General features: G+C 30.7%; 1 protein-coding gene across 2 annotated transcripts in view; it reads right to left on the reverse strand.

The window, feature by feature from the left end:
• Positions 1-13,462: 13,462 nt before the first annotated feature.
• LOC100167920 (cathepsin L1) overlaps positions 13,463-18,241 on the reverse strand; it is a 38,412-nt gene continuing 33,633 nt past the window's right edge. For both annotated transcript variants that reach the window (XM_029486092.1, XM_029486091.1), the window contains one exon: positions 13,463-15,083. In XM_029486092.1, the coding sequence (XP_029341952.1) occupies positions 14,843-15,083 (241 nt within the window). In that variant the 3' untranslated portion in view covers positions 13,463-14,842. The remainder of the gene's footprint in view (positions 15,084-18,241) is intronic.

The raw sequence follows: 18,241 nt of genomic DNA on the forward strand, positions 1-18,241 counted from the left end.
TTTTAGTCGCAAAAAGTAGTATACATGTACTTATTTATACAATAAGTACCCATACCACTGGATATATAATATTTATGATGCAATCGGCTTCAGTCGCCCGAGAAACCGAAAACTAATTTAATTGTGACTATAAAGAAATATTATAAGTTGATTTTGAATTTACGTGGATGCGTCTGAGTAAAGTTAAAGTTAAATTAATGAAAACATCAAACAGGTAACATTATTTCAAAATTTTTAACCAGAAATTACATTTCAAAAATCTTTTATTTAAAAATATAAACTTGGTGCAGCTCATTACTAGGATAATAGATTCTTCTTTTTTAATATAAACCAATAGCAAGTACGTCTTGCAATCAATCAGGAACGTCTCGATGCCATACTATAATTATTTATTTAGTAGTAAATTATGTATAATGTATATTGTAAATAAGACAAACATTTTTGTTCAGAATTTTATTAAATTGTATTATTGCGGGCACCTTGATATAGGTAACATCAGTAGTGTCATAAAAATGTCATACAATTTTTAATAATATTTTCACAAACATTTAATAGTTAAAAATGGTTAGCTAATTTATATAATATACTATTATACAAAATAAATTATAGATTTCTATTGTTTTTTAAACTTAATCTATTATTAATTTTCAAATTTAGTATTTTATTTTATAATATTTATTTTTAAGTCAATATAAATGAGATGTGTAAGTTCCTAATTCATACACTTTAAAAAAAAGTTGATCATGTTAGATTTCATAAACATATTATTATATTTATCTAATTATGAATGTGTATTATATGACTCGATACATCCAACGAAAAAGGTATTAACTCGATTTTTTTCGTTTTTGAGTTACGACTGTATTCCGATAAAGAATCATTTTCTCTGTCGATTACGAAAATGATCGTATCTCTATCTATCCCAAAGAAATTATAAAATAATATTTTATAATCTCCCAATATGACAGTTTCCAACGAATAAAGTCGTATCTAGAGTTACGACATCTTTGGAAAAAATATTTTCCGCCGAAAAAGGTAGTATGTTTAGATAAGAATTTAAAAATAAACGTAAATAGTAAATACCACTGGGTATTAAAGCATAATAGATGGCAATGTTATACTATTAATATTATTTGTCTCATAATAAATATTATGATGATAAACACTGATTACAAAAATTTACTCATAGTTAATAATAATTTTTATTATAATATTGTTAATGTGTTAAAAATTAAAAATCATTACATCAAGTTATAATAATATTTACTATAATAATGTACAATGATGGATCAGTCGTCAAAAGTAAGTACACCTACAGTATTATCATAATTTATACTAAAAATATTGTAAACTTACCTAAGTCTGTTTTATACAAAAATATTTTTGTTGATGGACTGTACAAAAATTTATTTTTCCACAATATGGGCATACCAATGTCATATTCATTTATTGGAATAATTTTATATTTAAAAGAGACATTTCACGTTAAATTGTATTATTATTATTATTTGTGTTGTTTTACATTAGCTAACAGATCATCAACATAATAACACTAACACATCTTGTAATTTAATAATATTGTAGTTTTAGACTTCTGGTGTGAAATAATGTTTTAAATATACCTAATAAATATTATTATTAAATAAATAATTGCAAACTATGCTATCAAAATTAAAAATAATAATATTGTTATATTTTTTTAGGATGAACTTTTAAATCTGAGTGCTATCTGTTCTCCCATAATACATTATGATAAAAATAGTTCAACATTATTTGAAAATACAGAGGTAAATATTTTGGATTACTTTTTTAGTTTTAGTTAAACAAAAATAATTTTCAAACTTGAATATACATTACACTTTTCATTAGGTCTATATTGATTGTAATTATTTCATTAATATTACTAATTGACAATTATAAAAGATAATAATTAAACTTCAGTATCTACCTATATTTTAACATTTTTATAGTTTATTACCTATTAAAATATAAATTAAACTAGTAATGTTTGTAACTCTAGATTTTTTTTGAAAGTCATGATGAAAGTATTGATAACTATGACAGTGACAAGGATCCTGAATACATTCCCCTGGAAAATCAAAATATTGAGGAACCATTATTATCAGCGGAAACAGAGGTAAATAGTTATTGTATTATAAAACAAAATATTCAAAAGCCTGATCAATGTAAAATTGAAAATATTGTATTATCATTGTAAATTACATTTCTGTTTTATGTTATATTTTAGTACTTAATACTTGTGCATAATAATTATTGTTTACATTTCTGTTCTAAAATAAAATTATAGTGATGAATAATGATATTTATTATTGTTATTGATCTATTAAAAAATGTGTAATATTATAAAATATTTATTTTACATTTTCTCAGGTGCAAACCCAGAAGAAAACAAAAAAAAGAAATATAACCCCAAAAGAGAAGTTAACAAGAAAACGGACAAGAAATGAAGGGGGATGGATAGATGTAAAGGCGAAAACAAATTTAAACATAGGTATAGAGCATTTAAATAGATCAGGCAAACTAATATCAGCCAAAAAAATGGGACCACCATGCAATTTGAGTTGTAGATTAAAATGTGTAGACAAAGTTAGTGATGAAATCCGCAAAATATTGTTTGCTGATTACTGGGCTTTAGGAGACCACAGTAGGCAGTGGGATTTCATAGCCAGATATGTAAAAGTAAGCAATAAGCAAGTAGGATCTGTAAATTCTAGAAGACAATGCTCAAGAAAATATTTCTTACCTATACCAAACAATAATACAGAAATTCAAGTGTGTAAAACTATGTTCTTAAGAACATTTTCAATATCAGAAAAAGTTGTTCAAACAGTTAGCTTAAAACTTAAAAATTCGCCAGTTTTTATGGCTGATAGAAGAGGTAAACACACAAGCAGACCTGCTAGAATTAGTGACGAAGTAAAATAATGTATAAATGACCATATCTCATCATTTCCACTAGTTGAATCACATTATACTAGGGAACGCACAATGAAAAAATACTTGGACTCAGATCTTAATATTTCCGAAATGTATCGTTTGTATAAAGAATGGGTGACAGAAAAAATAGTTTGTGAAGATGCCAAAAATGCAACTTTTAGACAATATAATGACATTTTTAATAATCACAGTAATATCAGTTTCTTTAAACCTAAGAGTGATTTATGTGATCAGTGTGAAAAGTATAAGCTATCAACAACCGAAGAAAAAGTTGCACAGCAAACAAGTTATGACCTGCATTTAATGAATATAAATATAGTTAGGACAATTAAAAATGAAGATAAAGAACGTGGAATACTTGATCCTAAATTGTGTGTGGCATCTTTTGATTTGCAAAAGGTTTTAACTGCACCACAAGGAGAGTCAAGCAGTTTTTATTACAAAAGAAAGTTTGCTACCTATAATCTAACCGTATACGACATAGGAAAAAAGTTAGGGTATTGTTTCATGTGGAATGAATCTGAGGCCAAAAGGGGTGCAAACGAAATTGCCACTTGCTTGATAAAATTTATGACTTCATTAAAACAAAAATATGGTACAACAGAATTTATTTTTTACTCCGACAATTGCGGTGGGTAAAATCGGAATAGATTCATGTTTAGTATGTGGGAGTATGCTTCATTCTCTTTAAAAGTAAAAATAACCCATAGATTTCTGGAGAGAGGACATACCCAGACCGAAGGAGACAATTATGCATGCCTGCATAGAGAAGTCAAAAAAGGGAAAAATGATTTATGCCCCTTTGCAATGGGTGACGTTAATCAGGTGCGCTAAAGTTACAGGTAATCCATACGTGGTAACCGAAATTGCAAATGAAGAGTTTTTAAACTTTAAACCAATTGTTGAAGACAAATCTTACAACTGGAAAATTGCAGTTGATGGAAGCCTGATTAAATGGAATCAAATCAATGAATTAATGGTCACCTCTGAAAAACCATTCATCTTAAACATAAAATATAACCTTACATCAAGTAATTTTATTACAATGGATTTGAAAAATAAAAAGCGAGTTGGCAGACATCAGACTCGAAGTATACCAACACAAGCTTATAGTGAAAAACTTCCTATAGAAAAAGCCAAGCTCGAAGATTTGTTGTCATTGTGAGAAATGGGTCTTGTCCCATTAACTTACCATGATTTTTATAAATCTCTTAACTCTAAGTAGTTAGTAATTTTATTGAATATTGATGAATTTATGTATTTATTTTAAAAAATGATAATAATAATGATAATATTATTTTATTAGGTATAAAACAGTTAATTGTATTTTGTAACGTTGATCAAACAATAATTTTTATTTAAAACAATGCAATAATTTTGTATACAGTATTTTAAATATTTTTTTTTAATAAATAATAATAATGACTGTTTATAATAAAAGAGTTTTTCATTTTCCAAAAAAAAAAGGTGAAGATGAGAGCTTTTATTTTCCCACGAAAAAAGTAATAAGTTGAGATACGACTTAAAATTTCCGACGAAAAGTGTCTTAAGTCTGAAAAAAATTGTAAGTTTTCAAAAATATTTAGAAACAATAATGATTTTTTAGAAAAACTAAAAATTCATTTATGGTCACATATAGGCTAGATGCATAGTGATTTTCAAAACTATCAAAAAAAAAAATAGAATTAAAAATAAACTTTGACTTTTGTTTTGCTTCTCCTGAACAATTGACACAATGGAGTTGAACCCTTTTTCGTTGGATGTATCGATGTGATTTTTTTTTTTTTTTTCAGGTCATAATAATCAGTTTGAGAACATTTGATATATAAATTAATATAGTTTTTACTGTGTAAGAATTTATATATATAATTTTTCCGCCGTGTAGGTATAGGAACTAACATACGTACCTACCTGCTATTTACCATGTGGGAACTTATATTATGTACCTTTTAATATTGTGTAAGAGCTTAAATTTGTATTTTTTTTACCCACTAGGGCTCCCGTAGGAACTTACATTCACCCGATAATTCATAATATGCTAATCGTGTACTGAATTTCGTCTTAACAATTTTAAGACTTACGCGGTGCTGGCGAGACGAGCGAAATAGTCGAACGGGTTTTGCTCGCGAACCAGACACGTGCGAATTTCGGGGTCTGTCGTGCAAATTCATGCTAATCCCGTGCTAAATATTGGCGAAAACAGTTTTTCGATTTTCGCAAAATTTCTATTTTGGGCGGTGCTGGCGAGACGCGCGAAAAAGTCGAACGGGTTTTGCTCGCGAACCAGACACGTGCGAATTTCGGAGTCAGTCGTGCAAATTCATGCTAATCCCGTGCTAAATATTGGCGCAAACAGTTTTTCGATTTTCGCAAAATTTCCATTTTGGGCGGTGCTGGCGAGACGCGCGAAATAGTCAAACGGGTTTTTCTCGCGAACCAGACACGTGTGAATTTCGGGGTCTGTCGTGCAAATTCATGCTAATTACGTGCTACATTTTAACATATCAAGTCTGTTATTATTAATAATTTTAGATGTTGGGCGGTGCTGGCGAGACGTCTCTCCAGCACCGCACATCATTTTTTGTCATACAGGTGTAAATTTTGTCATGCAAATTTTGGCGATAGTCGTGCAAATTCATGCTAATTACGTGCTAATTCCCTGTAAAAAAAAAAATTGAAATTTTTGAATGGGCGGTTCTGGCGAGACGGTCGTCTTAAAAGCAATGAGTAGAGAAGCTTGTTCGAGTTTCTAGCTATCAATCCACACCGGTGTAGGTGATAACCAACTGAGTAAACCACAATTTCGGACGTAATGATATATTAGTATATTTTATTAAAAACATTCAAGGTTGCGAAATTGATAAATCTAATTAAACAAATTATTCAGGACCGTAGTCAGCAATGTGCGTCATTTAGGCATGATCATCGTATATTTTTTATTTATATTATTTATATTATTAATAAATATATATATTTTTTATTTAATATTTTATATAATAATTTTATAAATAATATAAAATAAAAGTCCATAAAAAATATAAATTATAATTTAATTTTTTCATATAATTTATGTTATGACTGTCAATTTTGCATACATTGCTACTCATGTAGCTACTCCTGCATAAATAGTACAATAAAATGGAACATGTGTAAACACATACATTCGGTTTGTAGATTCCTGAAGAACCTGTGCCAACAATAATTACTTGCCAATAGCTAATATCCACCATATGTCGGTAAACGCAAAATGTGTATGATCTGTACGTGCACGTCCATTGGTACCACGGATAACCGTTTTCCTATGCGTATCTCAGACACTCTAGATTGCCCAATTTTGCGGCGAGCATGCACGTCCATTCATTCCACTTGCATCCGTTTTCCCTGACCTATCTTAGAAATTCTAGATATCCTGACTCCGCGGCATTTCGCACGCCGTACCGTCGTCCCATCCAATGCCGATCTCGTTAGCAAGTTTCACGCAATTGATGTGCCCGTGCGACGCTGCCTCCCCGCATATGTTTTTACACCTCTTTTAAAATCGACCTATTATAAAACTTGATGGTAAGAACATTATCTGTGTTCTGATCGAAGTTTATTTACGATAATTCACTTTTTAAATGTTTAAATGAGATGTGTATAATAAAATTTAAATTAAAAATGCTCATAACTCACTTAAAAACTGAATTATCGTAAAAAAACTTCCATTAAAACACAGATAATTTTCTTACTAGGTTCATAATAGCTAGATTCAATGTAACTTTTAAGCAAACGGCGTAAAACGTGAACTGCTGAGCGTAAATTTGTATGAACGCGTTTGTAAGACGGACACAACACATGCAGGTGTGGCTTTCTCTTAATAATTATAATTATAATGAATTATTTATTACTATTTACTTATTAGTTATTCCACTTGTTAGTGTATAATATTTTATAGTTCTGTAAATTTTTCGGATTACGTGTTTCGTATTAAAAACTTGGTAACATTTTTACGGATTTCGTGTTGGAAACCCGGGTAAAATTTTTGTGAGTTTCGTGTTTTCGTTAAAAACCGATTAACATTTTACAACCAGGGTTCAAACCAGTTTGACGCACTGATATCAACGTTATTGAATGATCTTATGAACTTCAAATTGGTCTAATATTATTTTGTTTCATAATTATGGTAGGTTTGTTCCAGCATAGTGTTAGTAACTAGTTATAATTGTTAGCAACATATAATCAAAGCGCATGCGTCTAGCATAACAAGTTTGCAACTAGTGATCTGCTGGAACGGTTTTGGGCTATAAAAGTTTTCGTTTGTGGTTATTACCATTTACCAAGGTATATTATTGTGTTAACGTAGGTTGTTAATCAATTATATGTGATTATACGGTATCTCTTATCACTTGCCGCCAAAATTGAATTATCACTATTATCATTTACCAAGATTAATCGTACTAACTGCTATTTACTACTTACACAAAAGTACAAGAACAAGACGTAAGTACCTACAGCTGACTCAACATATACTATTGAAAAATATTAATATCCGTTATAGTCACACCAATGCCGTAACTAGGTACTATCCAGGATTATTTTTGTGGGTGGGGCTTCAGTTTTTGATCACCGGTTTTCGTCCTAAAATAACACTTGACGTAACTGTCGAGAGGTGACTTTCGGTAGCCAGCTACATGATTTTATTCTGTAATCCAACATTCCAACTCGTCCGTTGAACACTGAACATCTTTTCAGAAAGAAAATAAGTTTTTTATGTTTCCTGAAAATTTTAATCTTCAGATAGCCCTTTTCGAAATTCCCGATTCATTTGAAATAGTATTTTGGAAAATAAGATAGTTTTATTTACAAAATACTATGTTTTATAAATTTAAATTTAAATTTATTTATTGGTTGTATTATGCAAGTCTCGTCAAGAGTAAAAAGATGAGATACGATTCAAAGAAATTTCATAGAAAAAAATGTTAGGTAAGCTTATTAGTTTTTCTATCACCACCTCTTTTGTCAGTTGGACTGCTTCCAAAAATAAAATGTCTGCGTACTACACCTTGTACATGGTTTTCGGATAATAAAAGGGTTGATAAAAACAAATCACGGCAAACTGGAATAAGTTCTTTTGAACCCATTTTTGGAATATAATATTTGATTACTAAACTTCTTACATCATTACACAAACCAGGTCATTTTTCTACAAACCATTACAAACTACACGCCATTATATATTTTATAATGATGTGTAGTTTCAATTTTATATTATAAAATTGTCGTCTAATTCAGAAGGAGTAGAACTTTTAATCGTTAGTCCATTCTTAATTGTGGTGTCTTCTTCACTAATGACTGTAACTGAAACATTGTTAATTTCATCTGGTTGATATGAAGTTAGATTTTGATCCAATTGTGAAGTGGAAGGAATTTGCTTCAGTAGGTAGTTTACTCATATTATTTTGATTATCCTCATCATGAGTGACAGTAATTAAATTGTTTGTTTCTTGTGGTCAATCAGTAATCGTTATCTAGGTTATCGTATCGTTATCTATAACTATGCAGAAATTCTTTAATATGTCTGGATTATAAGGTCAAGATATATATCAGATACTCAAAACCCAAATTGAATATTAGACATTGTTATGTAACCATGGGTAATACTAATACCTGTTTAACAATTAATGGAATATCATAGATAGACATTGACACATTGGTTACCATGATTATTTATAGAATTACTTAACTTATGTGTAGATGTAGATATAAAAACAGATCGGTCCAAAGGTTTCAATTTATGCGAGTCATGTGGGGAGAATTAAAATAATATAATAGGTACCATTTAATTTACAAAAATTGAGTACCTACTTCAATATTCAAATAAGTCACATGAGTATCCTATAGTATAAAAGTAGACTGATCATATTGATAGCTTTACTTTACAAAAATGTTTAATAAATATTAAAAATCCTCTCCTGTCATCCAGCCGAATGAATTGGCACTTCCTAAAAACCCAACTGGGTTAACAGTTAAAAACTAAGGTTCTTTTTTTTTATTTCGAGAAAAATTAACATTGGAGGCATTTGTTTCCAATAACACTGACAGCTAATGCTACAGTCACAAGTGTTCCTCTTTCGTCTGATATATTAGCCCAAACTTGTTTTGTACCTTTTACAGCAATTATTTTAGATGGCCGATGTACAATAGTAGATAACTCCAATTTCATCAACGTTGTAAATATTGTGAGGCTCAAACTTAAACCGATCATATAAATTAGATACATTTTAAAAAATGTTTATACATTGTGTCTGTTGAAGGTGGTAGCTACTTAAGATTGTTGTTTGAGGTGTTCTTAACAACAAATATTTGCTTCGTTTTAAAGATAAATTGTAACAAAAAACAAATACAAAATGTTTTTTACACTTTCCAAATTGCTTATTAAAATACTATTATTATTATTATTAAATCTTCTATCATTACGAAACATACGCACAAAGTCGAAGTCGATAATTTCGTGCGACTATTTTAGTTTTACCAACTGTGTAATACCATTGATTCTACATAGTATACAGGTGATCCATTTAAGTGGGTACACTAATTATTTCGAAAAGTAACAATTTTTTTTTAATTTAACTTTTTAGATTTATGCTTTTCTAAAACTGTAAACTATTTTAATTTTTTTCACCCTTATATTGGTGAAACCACTATCAACTATTGATATTCAAATGGTTACAGATAATACAAATATCATGAATTAATAAAACCATTTTTTTTTTTTATAAATTTACGCGTTAAAATTTTTATTTTTTGTTGATTGGTTTGCGAGATACAGCTCCTCAAAGTATTGTTGGTTGAAGGAGGTTTTATAGTATGTAATGCTACAAATAACGTTTTTATAGGATCTACATGTCACAAAGGAAATTACACTTCTCAAATTAAGACAAAAGTATGTTGATCTTAAATGTTGAATTGTAATATTTTATGTAAGGGGTCGCATTGTTCGCCCTATAAGGTAGGTAAACGCGGCTTGTTTATCCTATTATTACTATTGAAAATGTCTTCGTTTGTAAAGAGTAAAGACTAGGATCTATAACTAATAAATTCGGTACCGTTCGATCTACGTTTTATTTATATAATATTCTCCAATTCATACAGTTTTTAGTTTTTACATCATGTACATTCTATATTTAACATGAATGCTTATATGAAATTAATTATAGTATAACCAAAATCTGCCAAAACCATTATTCATTAAATTCGGTCAAAACCAAAATAACCAAAATCGGTTTAATTATGTAAAAACCGAAACCGGTCAAGCTTGAACTCGGTCACACGGTCTTCAAAATATATCTAACCGAACAGCATTACGTGGTATTCGCGTTATCACTGATTCTAACCAAGCCCGGATTAAGGAGGGAGCAGGGGGGGACATGGCCCCCGGGATTCGATAATAAGAATTTATTTAGGGGCCTCTGATTTATCCATTATTTTTTTCCTTATAGTCTATATAACACTGCATAAATCATCTAAAGAAAAATAGATGATTATTTAGCTAGGAAAATAGCTTGTAAATTATAATTTATAAATACAGTGATTCATTATTCATTGTTTATTGCTATATACCTAATATCTATCTATCGTGAAATGACCGGCCAACGTCATATGAAAGTATATAGGTACCAAAAATGATGAAGAAATACCATTTGAAGATTGAATATAACTTTTTATTTTTTTAGTTATGGGCAATTAACTTTTTTTTATCAAAACCGTACATATCACAAATGCATTTGTTTATGTAGGTATCTTCAAAACTTTTCATAATTTTGACGTAATTTTATTTTCATTATAAAGCTTTTTAACTATCCTATCAACTCACATACGCAATTAAACCAGAAATGTGGTAATTATTTTTATTAAATTAAAAACAGAGAAAAAAGTTGGCAAAAATTATTATTTTTTAATGGAAATTGTGCATTATTCCAAATAATTTATTATTTATTATGAGTTTTTGTTTTTTGTATTATGACAAATAAAATTTACCGAACAGTATAAAATTAAACGATTGACGACCAATTAACCGACTGAATCCTAAAAAAACTAAGTTGTGACGATTAACAGGAATATATTATGAAAACCAAACTTTCAAGGTATTCTATAAGTATATTATTGAGTATAACACAGTATAATTCAGTAGAATAATAGAAAAAATAAAAAACTCATACTAAGTAATAAATTATTTGGAATAATACAGGATTTTTTTTAAAAATTGCTAAATTTTTCAAACTTTTTTCTACTTTTTTAATTCAATAAAAATAATTAGCGCATTTCTAGTTAAATTGCGTACGTCAGACTGTTAATAGGACAATAATAAAAAAAATACATCAAAATGTTGAAAACTTTTGAAGATACATCAACAAATGCTTGATATGTATGGTTTTGATAAAAAAAGTTAATTGCCCCATAACTTAAAAAATAAAAAAGTTAGACCCAATCTTGAAAGGGTATTTCTTCATTATTTTTCGTATACTTTCATATGACGTCGGCTGGTCACTTCACCCCAGAACACATTATATACATTAATTTTTTTTTCGTACAGGGGCCTCATTTAATACTTTGGCCTCTGGGCCTCTAAATGTCTTAATCCGGGCTTGATTGTAACTGAATTATTATATATTTTGATATTAAGTATTGTACTCTTGCACAATTTGACAAAATTAGAATCGGTGTTTTTCTTTATAATATTTGATGTCACAGGTTTTGTAACCAGTGTAGGGGCTACGTCTAGTGACGTAATTTGGGAGTTGGATACCTGTATAAGTAGGATATCCCCTATCTGATAATAAAAACAGTCCGATGGTTCTCTTGTAGTAAATTTACTTTGGGTCTGTAGAAAATGTCTTAGTACTTGAGAACATACTCAATATAAATTCTATATTGAAAATAAAGTAAAACCAGTTAATATATCGAATGATTAAATTTTAGTTAGGTACGTATTTTTCAGGGCTAAATTAAACATTTTCTATTTGCCTGTTGGGGGCCCTTTTTTCGAAATCACGGACTGGGCCTTTTCGACACTGAAGTCTGCGATAATAGTGTTTTGTACTATCAAATTATTCCGAGTATTACGCCACACACCAACACATGTATTATGCATATTTAGTATCATACCTATATAACGACTATCTAGTTCAAGACTGTAACAACTCAAAATACTGTTATATTGGGAATGATGCGTTTTCTATATTGTTTCTCTATGTAACTTAATTTAAATTATAATATTGAGAATGCTCTCTCGTGGTCAAAAATTTACCAATATTTTATTGTGTTTTTGAACTGAAATCGGCATAAGATGGTGTACATAACTCGGATCCGTTATATTTCAAGTTGTTGCAGTCTTGAAGTTTCAAATTCTGCGTTTATGCGTTAGGGTGTTGAGAAGTGATAAAAATTGTTAACTTTTTCAATTCATCTCAAAAATTAGTATATGATCTCAATTTTAAAAAATTAAATACGTAGGTAGGAATATAATTGTGATTACCGTGATAACCGTGGTTACCAAATAAATTAAACCATAATAAGCCATGTGTTATTCTTATCATTCTAATAATATTACCGATCTGTAAGTAGTTACAGATGCAAAATCCTATCTGCAGTTTACAGGTCCGATAGCCGATAATTTACAGAGCCGGTAACTTTACCGAGCGTTCAAGCAACACCTAATTTTATTTACAGAGCTATTAACGCACCTACAGATCTGTAAGTCGTTACAGAACGTTTATGCAACCCGGCCTTACAATTTGTATAATATGGTTTCAACTCTTGTTTCATTAAACCACTATATAAATAAAGAAATTGTGTGTATTTGTTTTAATTAAAGTATATCTACCTTTTATGTTTGTTACATATACCTATACGTTAAAGTTAGTACAGTAAGTTTCAAGTTTTATTTTCATTAGGTATATAAAAGTAAGTTTTATTATTTTTTTTAAATTTTAAACACTAATTAATTAGGTATTATTATATTATTTAATACTTAATGAAAATACAATTAACAGTTTACAAAATATTATCAAATAAATTTACTAAATTAAAAATATTTTTATTGTTAAGTATATCCTAAGGTGGATATTTTATTATGTGTTACAACATGTTTTAAACATCGAGCGAGATGATTTAGACTTAAGTTATTAACATTTGTACACTTGAATGTAACTATATTATGTTTTAAAAAGTGGCCATAGCAAAGTTAAACATCAATATAAAATGTTAGAAAGTTAATTATGAGTACCTAAAATAACTATCGTCAAGATATACAATACGTCAATACTTACTTAATAAACTAATATACATACAATGTTTTTAATGCAATAATAATAATAAGAAGAAGCAATACAAAAATATACTTAGTAATTGTAAAAATACTTATTTAAATGATACAATTACCTAGTGCAGTATTAATTAATATTAATGAGAGGTACATATTTATCACTGTCCAGTTTAAAATATATGTTTATACTAATTTTCTAGGTACGATATTGTGAAATATTTAAAATACAGATAAATTATAATAATAAATTATTTACGAATAGGATTTTCTTATTATTCTTCAAAATAGTTTCCGAGACATTTTGCGAATTACTTCGGTAGTGCCACCATCATTTATTAATAAAATTAACTAATAGCAGACAAATATTTACAGAACTCTCGGAAAGTTGAAGACTACTTTCCATAGCGATAGCTAGTATATATGTGTAGGCTCCGGGTGACCTGAGAATGTACATTTAGTTTCTATTTTTATGTATAATATTTTGCTGGGGGCCCACTTCACGGACCGGCCTTAGCCTGCCGTCCTCGAGCACTCGTTCCGACCGTCCTCTTCGCCCGCAGTGTACCCTCTCAGTTAGTTTTCACTCAGATTCTCAACCCTCTGGCCTAGAGATGTATGCTGCCTAATCCTCTCTTCCTCCTCCTTCAATGACGGTATCTCCTCCACCATCTTATACAGCAGCCTATATGTTTCTACTGCCAGTTATAAACTACACCATCTTATGCAACAACCTGTATGTGTCTACTGCTAGTTATGAATAATACCTAACTATTGTAGGAATCTTTAAATTGTTAGTGTAGGTAAAACATTTTTTTAACCTGTTCTTCAATAGATACCTAGGTATGCTTAATTGAAAATTAATACCTACTATAAATTACATTCACATGGGCTGATATACAATCATATTTAAATAAAAATTGAATTGTTGCCTTTGTTAAAAATTGTTTTTGTTAGATATAGTGAATATTACAATTTTAAATGGTTTTAAATGGTATTGAGTTACATTTACACATTATCCTTTATCTGAAACTTCTTGCTCAGTTCTGAACAAGTTCCGAAAACACGGGGATGACGTTTTTGGCCAATTGATACAAGACAAACCAATCTCCAATGCAAAACTATACCAAGTTACAGTTTTCAATTTTTCATAAGAAGAACGATCAGTTCTCAATAAAAATGTACGGGAATAGGGTACTTAAATGACGAAGTATACTAGATGTTGGTTCTCTTTTTAGAGTTGTAGACTGTAGAAGGGAACTTGGGAATAGCTATCAAGCTGTAGAACTTTTAAGTTAATTGGAAAATTTTAAGTCAAGTAGGAGAATTTGTTTTACGAGATATAATATAACATTCCCCAAAAGTCACAAGTTTTTACTAGCATACTAGTAAAAACTTTGTTTAGATTATAATCTATAATAAAGTTGAGCGAGGTTAAGACTTTTCAAACAGTTTTTTTTTATTAATAAGCAATAGGTACCTAATGAAATGCATATTGAGTCATTTTTAAAGTTCATATTTGGTCATATAATTTGTTCATATAATTAAATCAGGCTTTAGACGATAACACATTTAGTATCACAGTCAACCGTAATGATGCGTCGCTGGTAGTGATTGGTGGTGTGGCAGTAATATTGTGGCGTAAGCCGCGTAGGTGGACACGGCACATTGGTTCTTTCCGCGGGCCAAGTACATGTAACCGTCGTCACCCCATTTCGAGCTCCACCAGTTTTTCAAAATCCAAGCGTCCTTCGTGTACCCGACCAGCAACATAGCGTGGTTAACTGTGCTGGACGAACATGCTGGATCATCGTATACTCCAGATCTATAAAAATATATAAATGTAGGTACGATGTTTAAGAGGACGTCACAACCACATATCTCCGCCTTACAAATGTACAACATAGCAAAAAATGTTTTTCACGGAACAACTTTACGCCTTTGTATAAATAGAAGAATTACCGAAATTCCACATCGCACAGGGAAGAACTTTATCAGTGTCATAGTGTTTTAATATTTTTGATAGCACTAAACAATAATTTTTAATAATTAAATGAAAAAAACCTTATGCTGTCAAATTGATAGCATTATATTATGTAAATATAAGATGTAACAGAGATATTTAACAAATTGCCATTACAAACGTTGCTATATTTGTTAAATAGGTAGTCCAATAAACACTGCATATTAACTAAATAATAAAAATACTGCGACACAGATGTGCCATATTGATCCAATTTGCTAAAAGATAAGGTACTATATGTTGAAATCGAAGCACTCCTTCTGGTAGATATTTTCTATACAGGATAAATAAAAAAAAAAATAATTATAACAATAAACACCATTGTAAAACCACTAAAATGTATGCAATATAGTATAATTTTATTATTTTAATTATGTCAATCTGTTGTTTGATGTTTTTCCCATCTCATTGACTATCTCTTCGGGCGTAATTGTAATATCCCTGTGAATGTTTAACATTGATTAACCATCAAGTCTGATTTATCCAGTTATATTCTGTATGTTTTAATACGTAGTAATGTAAAAAACGGACGTTTTCCTAATGCTGTTACAACTGGTAAAGTGATGAAAATTTGAAGCAACTTTGAAATAACTGTATACAAATCTTAATTACATTGGAAAAATAAATCTGTTACAGTTATTTTAGACTGTTCAGATTGTTGTGAGCGTTGTCACTGATATTCAAAGCATAATATTGCATATTATTGCCATAATTTTAATTCAGCACAGCATGAATATTCATTTAATATATTATCATTTTTATCATAATTTAAGATATCTTTATTATTTTCTCGCGCTAACATAAATTTGTCTTCAATGTCTTTTGTAACTTTAAGATTAGGCTTTTGTAATAAACAATCAAAACTCTTTAATACAGACCGATGTTCTAAAAACCGGTTACTTATGTTATTGTTCTACAAAATTATCTGGAAATGGGATGAATACTATATACTCCTACTCAGTAATAACTTTCTGGGGTTTCAACGTCTACATTAGTTCTGTGTGTTTGCGATCTTAAAAGAATATAATTTAAAAAGACATTACAAAATCATAATACATTAGTGATGCAAGATAGAGTGTTGTAATTAATTTGAAAAGAAAACTTCAACCACAACAAAATGTGATGACAAAAGCAACCACTTCAAGTTTATTAGCTTCATATATTATTTTTAACGAAATAGCGAAAGCGGGAATTGGCTTTACAGTTTTTTTAGTATACCGTATTTACCCACAGAAGAAATGGATGCCTTAACACAATTAATATCAGTTACCCCGACGTTAGATATATCATTTTCCGATTACGTTCTCGAAACATAATAATATATACTTCCAGATTTAAAAATCAATGTTATGGACAGGACATCTAAAAGACAAACATTGAACTATGAACGGCTTTGTGCGCAAACAAGTTGTCTTTTTGGTATTTGTGCGCAAACCTGTTCAACGCCATCTCTGTCAGTGCGCTTCGCTGGACAGTCTGTTACCCAATCATTATAATTATTAATTATTAATAACCTCTGTTAATAACCCCTGCTACACAGTAACTAATGTCCGTATGCATAGTCAATTTGTGTGTCACCTAAGATATAGTTTAACATGTATTATGTGACGCATGAATTGAGTATGCATACAGACATAAATATATTAAACAATAGACGAGTGTTTACTCGTCTACGCGAGAGAACACCATGTGCACCGACTAAACTGGTCCCCTCAAGTAGTACTCAAATAGACATAGGGGAACCGGTTTCGATAGCAGGATGCGCAGAAACAGCGCGTTCAAACGCTAAACAGAGTATAGATACATATTAGGTTAGTAAATGTAAATGGGCCTCCATGATATTCCCAAACGCATAGTTCTTTCACTTTCGTATCTCGTCCACTGATACCGTTCTCGCCATTGAGATATACCGATCTTACGTGACCTGCAACACGTACAAATTTGCCTTGGTGAATGGTCTTGTTAGACGCCGACAAAACTATGATCGTGTGAAAACTTTTCTGAAGGACCTTATTGTAAACGAAGTCGAAGTCATTCCAGTTCAATTTGTCATCCGTCGTTCACATCGATCCATGTATTGCGCATGTAGGTATTTCTTGTATAATTGGAATATTAATTTTGTTTTTTTTTAGGTGTGATTGGACGTTTGTTGGTGACCTCGAACAGAGGTCTACCCGAATCAATCAGTTCAGGGCTGAAATGGTGGAGGCCAACGTATTTTACAGTTTGACCGTTTTGATTGAAATTTTGTTGCCATTTGTTGATTTTTAACCTGCTATTTAGTTTGTGTTTTTTTTTTTTGTAGCCGCTGTTCGGTTCGTGGATTAGGCCTATAGGGGAGACCACGTTATAAAAACCACATCATTACATTGTACCTTAGGGTGATGTGGAAATCAATGTATTGGTTGGGTTAGGTGTTATATTTTTTTGTTTTATCTTGTATATGATGTTTTTGATTTTAGTTAGGAGAGAGCTCTGCAAGAGTTCTACATTCGACGTCAGACGTATTGGCTAAATCAGGGCCGTCCCGTGGTTGAGCCATACTGCTTCGATACACTGGTACATTATCCTATTGACTCAGGATTGCCTAAAAGGCAGACCGACATTATGTATACCCGTTTATACATCTGAGGTACGGAGGTTGCTGAGTGTGGCCGTGGCTACGGCGGCTGCCGTCAGGGTGGAGAAGGCCATGGTGGGGGCGGCGTACCAAAAATACTACCGCTCGACGATTGTTTGTGGACGCCTAGGTCTGGCAATCCGATAGGTGAGTTGAGTATTTCGATGCTTTTTTTTTATAATGATTTGTTTTGCAGATTTATCGGAGCCGGCCTTACCCCCGACTACATCAACTACCTCTCATGCCCTCTATCTCCTGTCCCCGTCGCCTCTCATTTTTCCAGTCCAGATGGTGTTGCTGCTGGATCTCCACCCTGACTGGGTGCCTGAACGTAAGCGTG

Source organism: Acyrthosiphon pisum, chromosome X (assembly GCF_005508785.2).
Source record: "Acyrthosiphon pisum isolate AL4f chromosome X, pea_aphid_22Mar2018_4r6ur, whole genome shotgun sequence".
Lineage (NCBI taxonomy): Eukaryota > Metazoa > Arthropoda > Insecta > Hemiptera > Aphididae > Acyrthosiphon > Acyrthosiphon pisum.